This window comes from Xylocopa sonorina, chromosome 2 (assembly GCF_050948175.1).
Source record: "Xylocopa sonorina isolate GNS202 chromosome 2, iyXylSono1_principal, whole genome shotgun sequence".
Lineage (NCBI taxonomy): Eukaryota > Metazoa > Arthropoda > Insecta > Hymenoptera > Apidae > Xylocopa > Xylocopa sonorina.
In genome coordinates, this window is record NC_135194.1 from 12,397,900 (window position 1) to 12,415,523 (window position 17,624).

The 17,624-nt window shown below is 29.8% G+C and overlaps 6 protein-coding genes across 9 annotated transcripts; 3 read left to right on the forward strand and 3 right to left on the reverse strand.

The window, feature by feature from the left end:
• The first annotated feature begins 12 nt into the window (after positions 1-12).
• Positions 13-1,094, forward strand: Elob (transcription elongation factor elongin B). Its single transcript, XM_076910298.1, has 3 exons — positions 13-172; positions 269-362; positions 528-1,094. Exons 1-3 carry the CDS (start codon positions 170-172, stop codon positions 782-784), a joined length of 354 nt encoding a protein of 117 aa, XP_076766413.1. The 5' UTR covers positions 13-169; the 3' UTR covers positions 785-1,094.
• Positions 1,095-2,413: 1,319 nt separating this feature from the next.
• On the reverse strand, positions 2,414-3,829 carry LOC143433142 (esterase OVCA2). The gene is made up of 5 exons (XM_076910297.1): positions 3,554-3,829; positions 3,329-3,488; positions 3,028-3,222; positions 2,812-2,952; positions 2,414-2,722 (listed from the first exon to the last, which is right to left on the reverse strand). The coding sequence occupies exons 1-5, from the start codon at positions 3,578-3,580 to the stop codon at positions 2,583-2,585; spliced, it is 663 nt and encodes a 220-aa protein (XP_076766412.1). The 5' UTR covers positions 3,581-3,829; the 3' UTR covers positions 2,414-2,582.
• A 223-nt stretch (positions 3,830-4,052) lies between these two features.
• Mora (cysteine and histidine rich domain containing protein) lies at positions 4,053-5,679 on the reverse strand. Its single transcript, XM_076910296.1, has 4 exons — positions 5,434-5,679; positions 4,813-5,366; positions 4,536-4,724; positions 4,053-4,453 (listed from the first exon to the last, which is right to left on the reverse strand). The coding sequence occupies exons 1-4, from the start codon at positions 5,510-5,512 to the stop codon at positions 4,262-4,264; spliced, it is 1,014 nt and encodes a 337-aa protein (XP_076766411.1). The 5' UTR covers positions 5,513-5,679; the 3' UTR covers positions 4,053-4,261.
• Positions 5,680-5,954: 275 nt separating this feature from the next.
• Positions 5,955-9,855, forward strand: Tace (ADAM 17-like protease Tace). The gene is made up of 14 exons (XM_076910159.1): positions 5,955-6,263; positions 6,339-6,477; positions 6,558-6,658; positions 6,866-6,987; positions 7,064-7,214; positions 7,286-7,482; positions 7,556-7,750; positions 7,833-7,971; positions 8,075-8,229; positions 8,311-8,391; positions 8,465-8,673; positions 8,750-8,988; positions 9,072-9,187; positions 9,363-9,855. Exons 1-14 carry the CDS (start codon positions 6,191-6,193, stop codon positions 9,669-9,671), a joined length of 2,226 nt encoding a protein of 741 aa, XP_076766274.1. The 5' UTR covers positions 5,955-6,190; the 3' UTR covers positions 9,672-9,855.
• Positions 9,856-10,149: 294 nt separating this feature from the next.
• Ilers (Isoleucyl-tRNA synthetase) lies at positions 10,150-14,369 on the forward strand. Its single transcript, XM_076910450.1, has one exon. It carries the CDS (start codon positions 10,313-10,315, stop codon positions 14,063-14,065), a length of 3,753 nt encoding a protein of 1,250 aa, XP_076766565.1. The 5' UTR covers positions 10,150-10,312; the 3' UTR covers positions 14,066-14,369.
• A 516-nt stretch (positions 14,370-14,885) lies between these two features.
• On the reverse strand, positions 14,886-17,390 carry LOC143433220 (transmembrane and ubiquitin-like domain-containing protein 1). Of its 4 annotated transcripts, none has more exons than XM_076910451.1 (4): positions 17,261-17,390; positions 16,360-16,677; positions 15,968-16,274; positions 14,886-15,895 (listed from the first exon to the last, which is right to left on the reverse strand). In XM_076910451.1, exons 2-4 carry the CDS (start codon positions 16,655-16,657, stop codon positions 15,469-15,471), a joined length of 1,032 nt encoding a protein of 343 aa, XP_076766566.1. In that variant the 5' UTR covers positions 16,658-16,677; positions 17,261-17,390; the 3' UTR covers positions 14,886-15,468. The 4 variants fall into 4 exon arrangements, with proteins under 4 accessions (XP_076766566.1, XP_076766568.1, XP_076766567.1 ...); XM_076910453.1 differs by having other exon boundaries at positions 17,199-17,292; XM_076910452.1 differs by lacking the exon at positions 17,261-17,390 and adding an exon at positions 17,023-17,159.
• Between the last annotated feature and the right edge of the window lie 234 nt (positions 17,391-17,624).

The window sequence follows — 17,624 nt, forward strand, 5'->3', positions numbered from 1 at the left end:
TATAACGTGTTTTATATGTTCATGTTGTCCTTGAATGTCTGCCTTATTTTAACTTTTCGCCTCTAACCTGAGGATCTGCAAGTAAACAATAATCAACAAAGGACCATAGCAAAAACAAATCTGTACATTAAATTACCTTTATCAGTTTAGATATATATTTAAAATCATAATGGTAAGTTTTCGCCTATGTTCAATTATTTCTTCTGATGCTTGTACGTTTTACCTCAAAACAAGATAACCTCAAATATAATCAAGATTTTCTTTTCAGGATGTATTTTTAATGATTCGACGAAAAAATATGACGATATTTACCGATGCCAAGGTCAATACAACAGTTCTTGAACTTAAAAAAATAATAGAAGGTAAGGATTTGTGATTTATATGTACATGCCATAGAATATGACATTTCTAAAGGAGAAGATTTAATTACTTTGTTTCCTCTCTTTATCCAAATTTAAATGGAACATTTTGAATATTCATACATTGTGAATCAACGTAATTTCAAAACAAATGTCATTATCTCATAGGTATATTGAAAATACCACCTGTAAATCAACAGCTGTTCTACAAAGACAATGTTCTAATGTCAGATAGTAAATTTTTATCTGATTACGGACTGACATTAGTGACCGCGAAACCACAATGTCCTGCATTAGTAGGATTAGCTATACGTCAAGAAAATGGACAATTCGAACCTTTAGAGATGACACCATTCTCACTGCCGCCTGATCTACCAGACGTCATGAAATCTCAGGAAACCAATGGACAAGAACACTCACCTTGAAACAACATTACCATTGTGAACCACCTGATGATAGGGTGTCAAGTTTGACACCAATTTTATAATTGTCAGATATTTCCAGAAAAGCTAACAGCTTAAGCAAACATGATGTGAATATTAGGTACATAAAAATTTATACAAATATTAAAAGTGTCTTGAGGCTTTTTAACTTCCTTAGTGAAACTACTAAGCAGTTATTGACTCTTTTGTTTTTGTTTTTCTTTTTATGCATAGTAGTTCAAGTAGTATTTATGTACTTGAACAGTCGACTGAAAAAGATAATAAAGAGTAAAAATTTTTTTATAATCCAGTACACCATTCAAGTTTATTATATATAATCTTTTATAGATACAAAATATGTTTCAACATTTTGTTAAAAAATGCCAAGATAGACCAAATACCTCAGTCAGATGTAATTTATGGTTGTAGTTTATATCTTATCTTATAATATTTTATAATATTTCCAACCTAATTTATCTGTTATTTGTGTGAATACATTTTTTAAGCTTAAAAAATTTCTATAAATTTTTTTATTAATCTTGGAACACAAAATGCCTCAAATTTTGTAAAATATATATAGCAATGTCACTTATTACTTAAAATGCAAAATTTTAAAAATATTGATTGTAAAAAAACTTTGAAAATTAGGTTTTACAAGTTACGAAATAGAAATTTGAAAATGTGATAAATTATAAATAGTGTATGTAATTTAAAAAAATTGATTACATTTGATACATTACATCAAGTCATTTTAGTATAAAACACAAGATAATTTTCAATTATGTTTTACTATACCATAACACCTTGTTAACTTTATTTACGTATACATTAATTTATTTATGCAAAAAATAACGTGTATATTTATTACATACTATTATAGATTGAAATATTATGTGCAGTTTACAAATACATTAAATTTATTCATACAATATTTAGCATATAAAATACTTCCAAATATGTTGTAGTATTATCATTTAGAAATTACAATTTAATGCATTCAAGTAGATCTGAATTGCCTAAATTAAACTAATAGTACTTTAACAAAATAAAAATTTGCAATAAGTTAATTTATACTGTAATGATTTAATTTAGTTATTGATTTACATATATATTCAAATATAATGTCCTTATAGTGGTTAAATAAAGTTCAATACTGTAGATTTATTAAAGGAATTTAAACAATGAAATGCCAATTATGTTTATAGATATATACTACTGCTAATAGTAGGCTATATAAATCTACATATCTTCAAACCGAGAACAATGAATAATCACAATATATATAAACAAGGGCAGTTGATATTTACTTAAGTGTTTAACCTGTTACAAATAAAATATGTTTCATCTTAAACATTAAATCATAAAATTGATATGAAGGTATGCATGAACAATATAACTAAATTAAGGAATAATACTTTACCCTATTAAACAAAATAAAACACTATTTAATACATTTTTAATATATGTAATTTAAGTTTCCAGATATTGAACATTTCAAATTAGTAGTGCCTTTTATAACATAGGCAAAAAATCTTTAAACAGCATAAAACAGTAATTGATTACATGTTATATTAAAAATTCACTTGCATTTGTTATGCTCTTATTCTCTCTTGTCTTGATTGCCATATATAAATTGTTAACAGATGTCATCTCTAATGAATATTGTATGATGTTTATTTATATAGTTGATTTGAATAAATTTACTAATATCACTATATACAGATAAATCTATACAGATTTATTATCATTATATACTACACTATTCTTCATATATCATGTGATATTTGTTAACTAAATATTACTATTTATTTTTGTTCTTATTTAATAACATTTCTAGAATAAATTGTTTATAATGTTCCTTTTTACTTGGTATGTAATGGCCACCTTCGTGTACTACACTTGTTTTATTTATAAACATCTCGCTAATTTCTTTTGCCATTTCTGTAAAAAAAAAAATTATAATATGTCATAATGTGCCATATTGATTTATTTCATTAATGTACTGAAAAAAAATTCTCTCTGCCTCTCACCTGTTGGTATGACTTGATCAGTTCTCCCATAAACATGCAAAGATGGTATACTTATTCTTCCATCATAGTATATTTCATGAGGTTTGCATAATGATTTAAATCCAGATATAATGATTGCAAAATCAAATTTAATTTGCAGTACTGCAGAATTATTTATTTTTCACGTGAATTGTATCTTATAATTAACATACTAATTTTTATATGATCAGTACTTACAATTTCTCTGTTGCATAAAACAAAGTATAGTAGCAAATGCTGCACCTTGTGAAAAACCTAAAATGCCATCAAAAGGTCCACATTCATCAAATGTCTTTTTAACTAATGCTATGCTGTCTTCAAAACCGACAGCTAAATCACTTGGAATAGTCGCTTTAAATATATGATCTTCTGTATTGAACCACCATCCATATCCTATAAATGTATAACAATTATTTTTAATATAGTATTGTCTCAAAACATGAATCTTTCAAGTCTTTTATATACTAAATCATAACATTTACAAAAGATATTCAAATACCGTCTTCTGCTTCATCGATGCCAAAATTACTTTTCATTGGAACTTTATGTGGTCCTCTTAAAAACATAAAATCAATTTCCTTTTTAAATCCCTTCCTTATTGAACCCAGTTTTGATTTAAACATATTATCCGATTGAGCATATCCATGAATTGCAAGTATCTACATGTGTGTATATTAAAATAATTTTAAAAATATAATTTGATTTAAATGTATATTCTTCTTACCCGTAACTTGTTTACTGTATTATCCATAGTGTGGCTAATCAATTATTTTATATAATTTGTAATAAATATTATATATGTGTGTATGTGTATGTATACATATATATGTATATATAAATTAATAAGTATTATTAACTTAAAAAGGTTATCAGTACAAAAATGTAAGTTGTTTAGAAACTTTATTTAAAATAATTATAAAATATTTTTATTTTATTTATACTTAAAAGTCTAGAAATGTTTCAGTTTTCCAAATAAATAACTTTTTATAATAAAATACTTAGGAAAACAATAAGTATTAGCTAGGTTAAGTATTATTCAAACATCAGGAAGAGAAGGTTAAGTTCATTCTGATTTATGTGTAAATACATGGAAGAGGAAGTTTTAACTATTATTTGATGATTGTACAAATGTGAATTAAAACACAGTTTATTAAGTAGAAATAATTTATTAATATTAAAAAACTGAAAATAAGGCATAGAAATGATTAAAAATCCAGCATTGCTTTTAAAAATAGCAAATTTTAATAACATGAATATTTTAAATAGCTTCTCCTATGAAAGTAACAAATTGAAATACTAAGTATTTCGACAATAAGAAAATAATGTTTCTTTGTGTGTCTTTAAATAAAAGTATTATCTTTTAAAGTAACATAGGAGTACACAATTTACAATGATGTCCTTAACAAATTATATAAATATGATCAAAATATGTTTAAAGGTCACTAAGATCTACAGCTTCAACTTTTGCGCTAATATTTTCATCATTCTGACTATCCTCTTCGAGTTGCTCTATATTTGTTCTAGGAAAATCTAATTTTGCCCATGAACCAGGTTCTGCTTTCCTTAACTTAATTTCTACTTTAGTAGGAAGCATGTTGACACTGCTTTGTGCAACATCAACAACCTACAAGAATATAAATATTACTTATATAATTTAGAAAATAAACAATCAACTCCATAAATGTTTAAAAATTCTTTATACATACTCCTCTCAATTCTAAGTCAAGATTATATCTAGAATTCTCTTCTATAAAGTATAAATCGACAGTTAAACGTATAGGGTTTAACTTAATAGTTGATTGATCCGGTTGATATTTCTTAGCATAAATTGAAACTACAACTAATGCTCCTGTTTGATGCCAATCCATTCTGCATTTGACTTTTTTGCTGCTATTCTGAAAAGTTTTAATGCTTTATTAAAATAAGAAGTATTTCTTTGGAAAATAGAAAGATTTTGTATATAAAAGGAGATTTGAAACGTACAACAGAGACCCACATATGCTTCCCTTGTGTACATCCTGGTTGTTCTAAAAATGTGGAAAAATCTGTAGTTTTCTTTTGACAACAAGACCAATATTTCATTCCTTCATGGAAAATAGGAGTACCAGGATGATGATTGCATACTTCATCATCAGATGTTGGACCATTGTATGTAGCTTTGCATGAATTATTTTTGCAACTTTGTCCGATTTGAACTTTAGTCTCAGATGTAGTGTTTGATACATTAGAAGTTAAACCTTTAATTTGTTCTAATAATGTTGATGACACATTTGGTTTTAAAATGATTTGTGGAGTATCAAAAGGAGGCCTTTCCAAACCAGCTCCATTTATAAGAGGTTTCACTTCAATCACTTCATTTGACTTTGATTTGTCAACAGATTTCTCTGGTTCTGGTGGCTTAATATTTGAATGACGTGATTTTGTACAGCCCTTGATATTTAAAAACTCTGTGAAGTCTATGCATTTCTTATTGCAACAAGACCAACCTTTGTAAGCGTCGTGAAATATTGGCTGACCAGGATGATGCACGCAATCTCCTAAATAAATTATATTACTGAAGAGGTAAAACTATCAAACTGTAATGGAAGAAGATGAATAACATACCTTCTTTATTATCATTCGGATCAAATTTTTTTCCACAACCACGATTATAACAGTGTAATAACACTATTTCTTGTGGCATTTTTAACCTCGCTATACTTTAATTTAGTTATACAGAAAGATTGTGTATACGAGCGTAAATACACCAACCATACAACCTACAGCAATGTTTGCGACTGACTAAATACACGCTGGTTAGAATCTTTTTGCTTCTATAGTTCTAAAAAACTTCTAGCACGTTCTAGTAAAATTAAACCTGACTCTCGAATGTGGTATCCATGGAAAATTCGAATCAATTATAGTTAGTGTTGGTGTATACATTGTCATGAAGAATATAATAACAAGATAATACTACAAACATTTCTAAAATGTACTATTTGTAAATTATTTATTGATGCTAAGTAAAAAAGGTTAATGGCATGTTAGGATAATTAAGTTATAATTGATTAGTATATGTTTCTTACACATATGAAACGAATAATCATTCTCTTTATACTTTAAGCTTTATGTTCACATAATTGATCTTCACTGACTACATTTTGACGTCGAGTAACATTTCTATGTATGTATCTCATACTTACAGTAAAACAGTTTACATTGCTTAAGTAAGTCAACCTAAATGTTGAGATTTAAGTATAAACACACAATGTGAGTTTACAATCAGCATGTTTATAAAAAATATATGTACATTATGACTCATATATATAATCATCAAGATATAATAATAAATATAATCTATACTTGCACATACTAATATGAAATGCTTTTAACAAGAATGGAATTTCAAAATGCATTTCTAATATACTACATCTTTTGTAATATACAAGACATTTGTAAGTTTATTACATTAAATTTCTCAAAATTGTATCATAAGTATAACTTGTATGCTATAAAACATATTTTTACAGTTGGTCTTCATACAAATTTAAGGTATTATGAAACTCTTCATACATCTCATTTCAAACATAATATTGTCAAACGAGGTATTCAGCACAGCTATCATCCTTATAATAAAATAAGTGAATTAGAATTTTATTCTCATGGACGGTAATATTTTTAATTGTTTATTGACAAGAACGTACAAAAAAAACTTATATGCATGTATATATATATTGTTTTATTAATAGATATTTCAGATTAATTTTAACTCCAAGAAGAGAAGTTATACATTCCAAATTCAAAGCATACGAAGTCAATTGTGATGGAAAAGAGAAAACTATACACTTAGGTAAAATAATATGAATGCACACAAATATATTTTCTAAGCAATATGATTATATAACATTATATCTTGCAAAGTTTAGTACAAACATTCCTGGTATATGTATTCTATAGACTACTCGTATAATAATACCAACTAGAGTTTATATGCAAACTTGTGGTACATTCCATAAATTTGCCTTTACCGATTGATATTTGATCTTATATTTTTTAGATCATGAAAGTTTTTATCATGGACGAGTGTTTGGAGAAATTGATTCCCATGCACAAGTGCATATCGACAATGGTATTCTTACAGGCAGTATTACAATTTCTGATGAAACATTTCATATTGAGGTATGGAAACAACATTGCAAAATAATGTATTTCAGCATAATGATCATTTAAATTATCAGTTTTTAAATTCTTGTAGCCATCCTGGAGACATCTACCTCATTTAGGGAATGAAACAATGATTATTTATAAATCATCAGATGTTAAATTTAGTTGGGAACATTTTCAAGATGGAGAAGGTCATACGCATAGCGTTCCTAAAACTTGTGGATATGTAAAAGAAGAATTAGGTTACTTTATTGTCTTAAATAAAAAATTGCATTAAAAATTATTGTATTTTCACGTAAAGTTTACATTATAGACATTCCAATTGATGAAGAAAATGAAATTGAAGAAGAATCTGATTTTAAATCAGATGAACATTCCAGAACAAAGAGGCAAACAGAAACTTATGAATATACTCCAACAAAAACAAGATGTCCCCTGCTATTAGTTGCTGACTACCGTTTTTATCAAGAGATGGGTGCTAGTAGTACAAAAACTACCATTAATTACTTGGTAGTCGTCTATACTAACTGTAATTAATAGTAATTAACTTGTTTTTAGATAATAATTTGTTTATGTTTTGTAGATAAGTTTAATCGATAGAGTACATAAAATTTACAATGATACCTTATGGCAAGAGCGGCAAGAACAAGATGGATTTAAAGGAATGGGTTTTGTTATTAAAAAGATCGTAGTTCATAGTGAGCCAACCCGTGTAAGAGGAGGCGAAACGCATTATAACATGATCAGGGACAAGTGGGATGTCCGTACATTATTAGAGGTAAAATTATTTTTTTAGACTTTCGGATTCTTTTAAACGACTTTAAGTTCGTAATTGATCAACGTATTTCAATGATGTTTAGGTGTTTAGTCGAGAATATAGCCACAAAGATTTTTGTTTAGCTCATTTGTTTACTGATCTCAAATTTGAAGGTGGTATACTAGGATTAGCATATGTTGGATCACCTCGTAGAAATTCAGTAGGTGGAATCTGTACACCAGGTATGCTAACAAAATTTATCATTCAAAAGTCAAATTGAGTACTTTGGTCTTCATCTCAAACTATGTGTTTCTAATTTTTATTCAATTTGCCTTTATATTTTAGAGTATTTTAAAAATGGCTACACGCTGTATCTCAATTCAGGTTTAAGTTCTAGTAGAAATCATTATGGACAAAGGGTTATTACAAGAGAAGCTGATTTAGTTACTGCACATGAATTTGGGCATAACTGGGGTTCTGAACATGATCCAGATATTACGGTAATTTTTTTTCATTTTCATGTAATTGAAACATACAACAGTAGTTTACTTTTGATTTGGACGAGTGGAGCTTTTTAATAGGAATGCAGTCCAGGCGCTAGTCAGGGAGGTTCGTACTTGATGTACACATACAGTGTTAGTGGATACGATGTGAACAATAAGGTATAGTTAATGAATATGAAAGAAAATAATAATTCCAGGAAAAAATACTTAACTTTAATTATTTATTGGTTAGCGTTTTTCACCATGTAGTTTACGATCTATTAGAAAAGTATTACAAGCAAAATCTGGTCGCTGTTTCTCTGAACCAGAAGAATCATTTTGTGGTAATTTACGGGTCGAAGGTGACGAAGAATGCGATGCAGGACTACTTGGTACCGAAGATAATGATGCTTGTTGCGATAAAAATTGCAAATTACGTCGAAGTTCAGGAGCAGTTTGCAGGTAACTATTGTCTGCACATACCTATAAGGTGCATTCTTTGTAAAGTTTAAGAATATTCAATTTTATATTTTTACAGCGATAAAAATTCGCCTTGTTGCCAAGGATGTGCATTCATGCCATTGGGCATTAAATGTCGCGATGCACAATATGCTACGTGTGAACAGGAATCACGTTGCACGGGAGCGTCTAGCGAATGTCCTAGGTCTCCACCGATGAATGATGGTACAGGTTGTCTTGAAAGAGGTCAATGTAGACTTGGAAAATGTGTACCATATTGTGAAACACAGGGTCTGCAGAGTTGTATGTGTGATACAAGTACGGCTCTTTATATTTTATTATACATATAGTCACACAATAAATAACAGTATATGTATTTATGTTAATACATTTATTTGCAGTTGGAGACGCGTGCAAAAGGTGCTGTCGAATGAGTTTGAATGAAACGTGTTTTCCTATAGATCCGCAAGATATTTTACCGGATGGAACACCATGTATTCAAGGCTTTTGTAACAAGGTAACACTATTGAGAAAATTTCATTGCTAGACTGCGTATGTTTATGCGTTTATGAAAAGTTCAGATATGCAGAAGTATTCAAACTAAAACGATATAGTTCTTTGCTTGTATTTATACGCATTCGCAGTTTATTTAGTATATTTTCTAAACGTGCAAATGAAATAAATATTTACAGGGTGTTTGCGAGAAAACGATTCAAGACGTAGTAGAACGATTTTGGGATATTATTGAGGACATAAACATTAACAAGGTTATGCGATTTTTAAAAGATAATATAGTTGGTGCTGTAATAATTATTACTGCCATTGTATGGATTCCAACTAGTTGCGTTATTAGTTATATCGATCATAGACGTGTTAAAGATAGCGAAAAGAAATGTCGTTGGAAACACACAGATGAGCTTATTCATCCAGATGAGCAAAGACAAATTATTTATATAGGGGGGCAATGGCAAAGGATACCGCAGGTTACTCAACAGTCATAGTTTTATTTATAAATAGACGAAACGTCTAGTCATGAATGCTTTCAGTTTCTGTTTTACATATATTTTTAATTTGTTATACATTATATATAAGAAAATGTTTTTAAATAAATTTAAGAACGTTTATAATTAAGCGAAGATTGCATCTAATTAAACACAATACTTACATTTTACGAAATAATTTAATTATTGGAATACTTATGAAATTTTATATATATTTATACAGAATTTTATTTATATATTGCATAATAAATAAAAATTTTCAATCGAATCAAATTTAAAAGGTATGAGAAGTATAGTCTGTCCATGCATGGTGTGAAATAAAACAATAAAGCAACAGAAGAATTTAAAACTTAAAAGATCCACGATCTAATATGTCTATGTGTTGTATCTTGCTCACGTCGTAAACGAATGGACCATATCGAAATTTGCAGGTGTTCTCAACTTAAATATCGCATCTACTTTTCCAGTCATTTATAGCACGTGCTGCAAATCGTAGCGCTAACCTCTAAGGTTTCGTTACGTGTAACTCAATAACGTGTGGTAACGTGTCTTCATTAATACATGGCAGCTTGAATCTGCAAATTGCATCAGTATACCAGCCGGTATCGAATTGTGAGGTGGTTGTTGAAATTTTCGCAAAAATGAAAGAAAAACTTCCGGAAACGATTAATTTCCCAAAGGAGGAGGAGAACATTATAGAATTATGGAAGAAATATGATACTTTCCAAAATTGTTTGAGGTTATCAAAAGGAAAACCGAAATATTCGTTTTACGATGGCCCACCGTTCGCTACAGGACTACCTCATTACGGACATATACTAGCAGGTACAATAAAAGATATTGTAACAAGGTATGCTTATCAATCTGGCTATCACGTGGAAAGGCGATTCGGCTGGGATACCCATGGTTTACCTGTCGAGTATGAGATAGATAAATCATTAGATATAAAAGGACCTGATGATGTTGCCAAAATTGGAATAGCAACTTATAACAAAGAATGCAGAAATATTGTAATGAAATATGCAACAGAGTGGGAAACAATAGTGAGTAGAATCGGTAGGTGGATCGATTTCAAAAATGACTATAAAACATTGTATCCTTGGTACATGGAATCTATCTGGTGGATATTTAAGGAACTATACAATAAAGGTCTTGTATATCAAGGTGTTAAAGTAATGCCTTATTCTACGGGTTGTAATACACCCCTGTCTAATTTTGAGTCGGGGCAAAATTACAAAGATGTCAGTGATCCCTCCGTAGTTGTATCGTTTCCTTTAATGGATGAACCAGGTGTTTCTCTTCTTGCTTGGACTACCACTCCATGGACTCTACCTAGTAATTTAGCACTTTGTTGCAATCCTACATTTGAATATGTGGAAGTAAAAGATCATTCTTCTGGGAATGTTTACATCATTTTGGAATCAAGCTTGGAACTTGTATACAAATCTAAAGATTTATATACTATACAAGGTAAAAGAAAAGGAAGTGATTTAAAAGGGAAAAAGTATCAACCTGCTTTTCCATATTTTGAAAATCTAAGAGAAAAGGGTGCGTTTGTAGTGTTAAATGATACATATGTCACAGCAGAAACAGGCACAGGTATTGTTCATCAAGCTCCTTATTTTGGAGAAGATGATTATCGTTGTTGTTTAGCAGCTGGAGTCATAACAAAGGATCAAGAAATTATATGTCCTATTGATAGCTGTGGTTGTTTTCTTGAACCAGTACATGATTTTGTTGGGAAATATGTGAAAGATGCTGATAAAGATATTATTAAGTATCTTCAGACAAATAAGAGATTAATTCAGTTTGTTAATATTAAACATAGTTACCCATATTGCTGGAGATCTGATACACCATTAATATATAAAGCAGTACCCTCGTGGTTTATTAAAGTGGAAATTATAAAAGATAAACTCCTTGCAGCAAATAGTGATACTTATTGGGTACCCGAATATGTTAAAGATAAACGATTTGGCAATTGGTTAAGAGATGCTCGTGATTGGGCTATTAGTAGAAATCGTTATTGGGGTAATCCAATTCCTTTGTGGATTTCTGAGGATGGACAAGAAGTTGTTTGCATAGGAAGTATCGCGGAATTGGAAGAATTAACCGAAACGAAAATAACAGATATTCATAGAGAAAGCATAGATCATTTAACTATACCATCAAAGCGATCAGGATATCCACCTTTACGACGAGTACCAGAAGTATTTGATTGCTGGTTTGAGTCTGGCTCAATGCCGTATGCACAAATGCATTATCCTTTTGAACATAAAAAAGAATTCGAGGAAAGTTTTCCTGCGGATTTTATTGGAGAGGGTATAGATCAAACTCGTGGATGGTTTTATACTCTTTTAGTTATATCTACAGCTCTTTTTGGTAAGGCTCCATTTAAGAATCTTGTAGCCAATGGATTGATACTTGCGTCCGATGGGCAAAAAATGTCTAAACGCAAAAAGAATTATCCAGATCCTATGGAAATTGTTAATAAATATGGAGCGGATGCTCTTCGTTTGTACTTAATTAATTCTCCTGTTGTAAGAGCAGAGAATCTCCGTTTTAAGGAAGATGGAGTTAGAGATGTTATAAAAGATGTCTTCTTACCTTGGTACAATGCATTTAGATTTTTAGTGCAAAATATTGAAAGATTTGAAAGAGAGGAAAACACTACTTTTGTATACAATCAGTCAAAAAATGCATGCTCTAATAATATAATGGATAAATGGATTCTATCCTTTACGCAAACATTATTGCAATTTTTCAGACAAGAAATGCAAGCATATAAATTGTATACCGTAATACCTCACCTAATAAAATATATAGATAATCTTACCAATTGGTATGTAAGAATGAATAGAAAACGTATAAAAGGAGATAGTGATGCAATCGACTGCCAACAAGCATTGACAACTTTATTTTCTGTTCTTTATACAATGGTTTGTGTGAATGCTCCATTTGTACCTTTCTTAACAGAATTTATGTTTCAACGTCTAGCAAAATTACTTCCTCCATCCAAAACTAACATGGACAGTGTTCACTATCAAATGATACCAGAACCAAATTTGCATCTGATAAATGAAAAAATAGAAAAAGCTATTTCCTATATGCAAACCATAATAGAATTAGGACGCGTTGTACGAGATAGGAAAACAATTCCTGTAAAATATCCATTACCAGAAGTTGTAGTAATTCATCAAGATCTTGAAGTACTAAAAGAAGTGAAGTCTCTAAAATCTTATATTCTAGAGGAACTTAATGTAAAAGAGTTAACTGTTACTACAGACAAAGAGAAATACGGCGTTAAATTAAGAGCAGAACCAGATCATAAAATACTTGGAGCACGTCTTAAAGGGGAATTTAAATCCGTTATGCAAGCCATTAAAGAGCTAACTGATGAACAATTGCAAGTGTTCATTGTAAAAAAAGAAATTACCATACAAGGTCATAAATTAGAGGAACAAGATTTACGGTTGATGTTCAGCTTTACAGGACCAGCAGCAGAACAATTATCAAAACAGTACGAAGCTCACAGCGAGGGAAACATTTTAATTCTGTTGGACGTTACTCCTGATGAAAGTATGCATAATGAAGGAATGGCCAGGGAAGTAATTAATAGGATTCAAAAACTAAGAAAAGAAGCTCAACTGGTTCCATCAGATGAGGCTATTGCATATTATGAAATACAAGATCAAAATAGCAATTTAGCAAAAGTAATTGTTAGTCATAAAGAGTTTATTGAAAATGCAACTAAAACTCAACAAGAAGACATAACAAAAATGCCAAGTAATGCAAATGTTATCATAAGAAAAATGCAAAAAATTAAAGGCATCGACCTAGATCTTCTTTTAGTGAAGCCTAAAGTAGATTTACTTGAAGATAACAAAATAATAAATGCAGATCCTTCGTTAAAATACGTAAATATTGAACTTGTCGGTATAAAGCCGAGATATGGAGCAACCAGTTGTGTTGGAACAGTGCTGTTAGAAGCTCCAAACTCGTTAGTTCCTATCTCGTATGAACAATTAAAACATGAAATCGAACTAATATTCGGTATTTATGGTTGTGCTTATGGTTTATACGTCGACGATAAACCGATATCAGAAGAGATAACTGTTTTGTCGTTGCATAGTCGGACAATAAAAGTAGCAGCATTAAATTCCATTATAACTCAAACATCTGCAGTATTAAAGCCATCAATTTGTAAATTTGTTAATATTAACGGTACTTTAGGGAAAGGTACTATTCTGTTAGAGAATCCAAAGGGAGACTTCGGCTTAGATGATAAAATGTTAAAACAGCTGTTAAATATTTTCTTTCATAAATCAAACATTTCTGAACCTATACCTAAAGTACTAACTGAGTTACATGGAAAAACGCTGCAATTAAGTTAACTTTTATTTAAAAATGAATTTTCTTTCATTATTTATTTATTTTATAACTTCATTCATTTAAGGGTTGTATTTTTTTTTAAATACGCTAGTAACCATACATCATATATTTCAATAGCAATTCCGATTTGGTGACAGCTTTTTTTCATATATATTGTATTTACTTACTTATAAGACTTTATAAAGTCGTTGAGATTTTTATGGAAAAACAGTAGTAATTGCAACATTTTTTATACAATTAAAAAATAATAAACGATCATATATATTATAAACTATACAATATACAAATATACTTTTTTCTATTGAATTTATCGCGTAATTTTATCAAAAATTCGGATGAAAAAATTAATTTTTATTTACATTCAATCAATCAATAAACTGTAAAAGAACATAACAGTAATTTATCTCATATTCAATAAAAATCATGATGATACCTCGCAAGTTGATTTTTCTATAAACTACTATAGTACAATGTATTACAGAAATTAATGATGAACTACTGTTTTCATTGGCATTATTTGCCAGAAAATGTAGTGACACTTTTTTTTGGAAGTAATATGAAACGTATCTTCTAATAAGTTACAATTGTAATTGTTTAATATATTGTGAATCATATATGTACACACGCTATTGGTGATTTTTATTAATTTTTTTGTTAACAATTTATTTAATGGTGCTTAAAAAAGGTGATCACTATATGTAATTTCTTTTGTAGTATTATAAGTTTTGAAATTATTATAAAAGTATGACTTTTTTATATTAACTGCAATTTATAATAATTATACATTTTGCATGAAAGTTAAATCATATATAGATATAATGAAACTTAAAAAAATTCGATGAAAAAGTTATGAATATAAGTTTTTGCATTGAAACTAATACAATATAGCACCATCGCAACAATCGCATGTAATATTTTATTACGATTAATTCAACAGTTGAATAATATTTATCAAAGATTCATTTCGGAAATATATTTGAATAAACAGATGTTCATTAGTTATTAAAATGCTAATCATTCAAATTTTACGTTATACACACGTTTTCATTTCATTTATGTGTATGGTATTATATGTACCCAAGGAAATTTCTTTTCTAACTACATAAATACAAATTTTGAGCTTAACACGTGGATAAATTGATTCCAAATTTGAAATGCAACTGATTTACTTTCTAGGTAATGCTTCACTTATTCATGAGTGTTCGTTCATATATTGGTAAAAATCACAACTCTTTTTGTTCATTCTCCTTCGAGCCAAAAACTAATGTGTTTAAAATGATGCTGCATTAGAAACACACAATAACGTTTACAAAACCATGTTCAGATTGAATATTTTGAACTGCTTACTTTTTGTTTTTTAATTCACTCAATATTTCTGATGTTCTGACCACAAAAAAGATACTAACTAATAACATAATATTAATGCTACTGACATTGCGAAGATTGCAGTGAGCGCGTATAATGCAAGCGTGGTACTTGCAGTAAAAAATTGAGCATAATGATATCGGGAATACCAAGCGGAACCTAATATGATAGTCACAATGGTTACTAATGGTCTACTCAAATCCCATTCGTTACGAACTACGGTGATTCCTGTACTAACAGGTATGTCAGAGAATGGTTCAGGATTAAAATAGATTGGTGAAGAATTGTCCAACGTTGATGCCTGAGATGGTACAAGGTTTGGTCGCGGTTGATGCACCAAACAGTGAACTACGCAGTTGTTAAACAAGCCACATTTCTCCAAAGTTTGAGTGTCAGGTTGCAGTACACGACCATTAAAGACTAAACGCACTAATTTTTGTGCATCAAGCTCAGTTTGAAAATGCCTCCTAAAAAAGTTATTTAAATTACATTAATGACGATTTGGTAGGAAAGAAGATATACTAACTAATGATTGAAACCTTTTAAAATCTCCAAGCAACTCTTTAAGGCTACCAGTAACCATTTTTTGATCATCATTTATAAACTTAAGTTTTATGCTAATTGTATTAGCATCATTTGCTGAAAGATTTTGAGATGCGCTTTCAACAGGTTCATTGCGTGTCGATGTTGATATATTTGTCTCGTTAGAAGGTGTTATTTTAGTCTGTCTTTGCAATAAAGTTGCATTATCATTATTGAACGAATCCATTGCTTCGATAAGTACTTCCTCTGTGGCAGTTGCTTCAGATGTTCTATGCGTGTCAGAAGAAATTCCTTCATTTGTGTCTATTATGACAGACAATAAATAATTCTAAAATTCCATTTTATAATCTTATGTACATCAGAAGTATCTTTAATTAGGGCGTATTACCTGTGATGGATGGTTCAGGGCAACTTTGCGAATTGCTGTTATTATCATTAGAGATTGGCTCTATTGTCTCTTCTTCCATTACCTCCAAATTTGGAGGTCTTGTAAATGAGCTTGTATTTTGATGATTAGCTCTAAGTTCTGCAAGCCTTGTGCGTGTACGATGCAATACAAGTACTGTGCGTATTAAAGGTTGATCCGTGATACTGGTAGAGTACCAAGCAAGCCATCCTACTAAGAGTACGACCACGACAATGAAAAAATCTGTCACTTCATCTCCAACACCCTCAATAAGAGTCATTTCTGTGATTTAAGATTAACCTGTATGAATGAATATAAATATAACTATATAATAAAAAATGTTAAAGGTACTTAGTCTTGGAACCAAATGTCTTGGACATGTTTATATTCAATGTGTCAACTAAATCATGCATCAAAATGTGTTAGAAGCTATTAGAATTATATTACCTAAATTTTATAGAAAATGATAACGCTATTGCCTTGTACAAAGTATCCTGAACAGGTATTAATAATAAATAAAAGAAAAAATAAGGAAGTAAATAACCCTGATCTCGTTTAAATATCTTCAAGGTGAAATCGATAGTATTTTTCCGTCCAAGTTATTATACAGAAATAACATTCGAAAATAAAACGAATACAGCTTACACAACTAGAATATAATCGCATTACTTTTTCCACGTATTTGTCTAATATTATTTAAACGTCTGAAGAAAATCTGAACAGAGATAACAATTTCATATGTTTCCCTTTACATTATAAAATAACAATTTCCACATTCTGCCACATAACTTTTCGTCCTCTTTATAATTGCTCGATCTCACCTCAATTTATATAAATCGCACACAATAGAGCAGGATTAATGTTTTCACCAAAAAACACTTACAAAAATCTCATTTATACAAATATCTGAAGATGACGCAGATAGTTTATGACAACCAGCGACGTATGCGATCTACTTCATAATTAATGAAAACACGCATCCATAAGGCGCGAATACTAATGATTTAAAAAGACTCTTTTCTGTTCCAACATAACGTGTACAAGGTAAAATCGGTGTACGACTTCAATGTAGACTTGTCGTCCTAATATCGTATATTTCTATGTTTTAGATCCGTGAAATTCTATCGACAATTTTAGGTAACTTAACTGCTCGTACAAAACTTGACGTATTTTTCTTTTTTCGATTAAGAAATGATGTTATTTGAAAAAGAAAAATGTATAAAAATGCACCGATGCACGCAGAGGAA

Excerpts from the sequence above, each read along its gene's own strand:
- Elob (XM_076910298.1), top strand. Across the intron at positions 363-527 it reads ACTTAAAAAAATAATAGAAG|GTATATTGAAAATACCACCT; the intron begins GTAAGGATTTGT and ends ATTATCTCATAG.
- LOC143433142 (XM_076910297.1), bottom strand. The coding sequence starts at position 3,580 with ATGGATAATACAGTAAACAAGTTACGG. Across the intron at positions 3,223-3,328 it reads CATCGATGAAGCAGAAGACG|GATATGGATGGTGGTTCAAT; the intron begins GTATTTGAATAT and ends ATACATTTATAG. Across the intron at positions 2,723-2,811 it reads TGATCAAGTCATACCAACAG|AAATGGCAAAAGAAATTAGC; the intron begins GTGAGAGGCAGA and ends TTTTTTTTACAG.
- Mora (XM_076910296.1), bottom strand. The coding sequence starts at position 5,512 with ATGCCACAAGAAATAGTGTTATTACACTGTTATAATCGTGGTTGTGGA. Across the intron at positions 4,725-4,812 it reads AGCATATGTGGGTCTCTGTT|AATAGCAGCAAAAAAGTCAA; the intron begins GTACGTTTCAAA and ends AAAACTTTTCAG. Across the intron at positions 4,454-4,535 it reads TTGACTTAGAATTGAGAGGA|GTTGTTGATGTTGCACAAAG; the intron begins GTATGTATAAAG and ends ATATTCTTGTAG.
- Tace (XM_076910159.1), top strand. The coding sequence starts at position 6,191 with ATGCTTTTAACAAGAATGGAATTTCAAAATGCATTTCTAATATACTAC. Across the intron at positions 6,659-6,865 it reads AGAGAAAACTATACACTTAG|ATCATGAAAGTTTTTATCAT; the intron begins GTAAAATAATAT and ends TATATTTTTTAG. Across the intron at positions 7,483-7,555 it reads AAACTACCATTAATTACTTG|ATAAGTTTAATCGATAGAGT; the intron begins GTAGTCGTCTAT and ends TATGTTTTGTAG.
- Ilers (XM_076910450.1), top strand. The coding sequence starts at position 10,313 with ATGAAAGAAAAACTTCCGGAAACGATTAATTTCCCAAAGGAGGAGGAG.
- LOC143433220 (XM_076910451.1), bottom strand. The coding sequence starts at position 16,657 with ATGACTCTTATTGAGGGTGTTGGAGATGAAGTGACAGATTTTTTCATT. Across the intron at positions 16,275-16,359 it reads CCCTGAACCATCCATCACAG|ACACAAATGAAGGAATTTCT; the intron begins GTAATACGCCCT and ends CTGTCATAATAG. Across the intron at positions 15,896-15,967 it reads TTGCTTGGAGATTTTAAAAG|GAGGCATTTTCAAACTGAGC; the intron begins GTTTCAATCATT and ends TAACTTTTTTAG.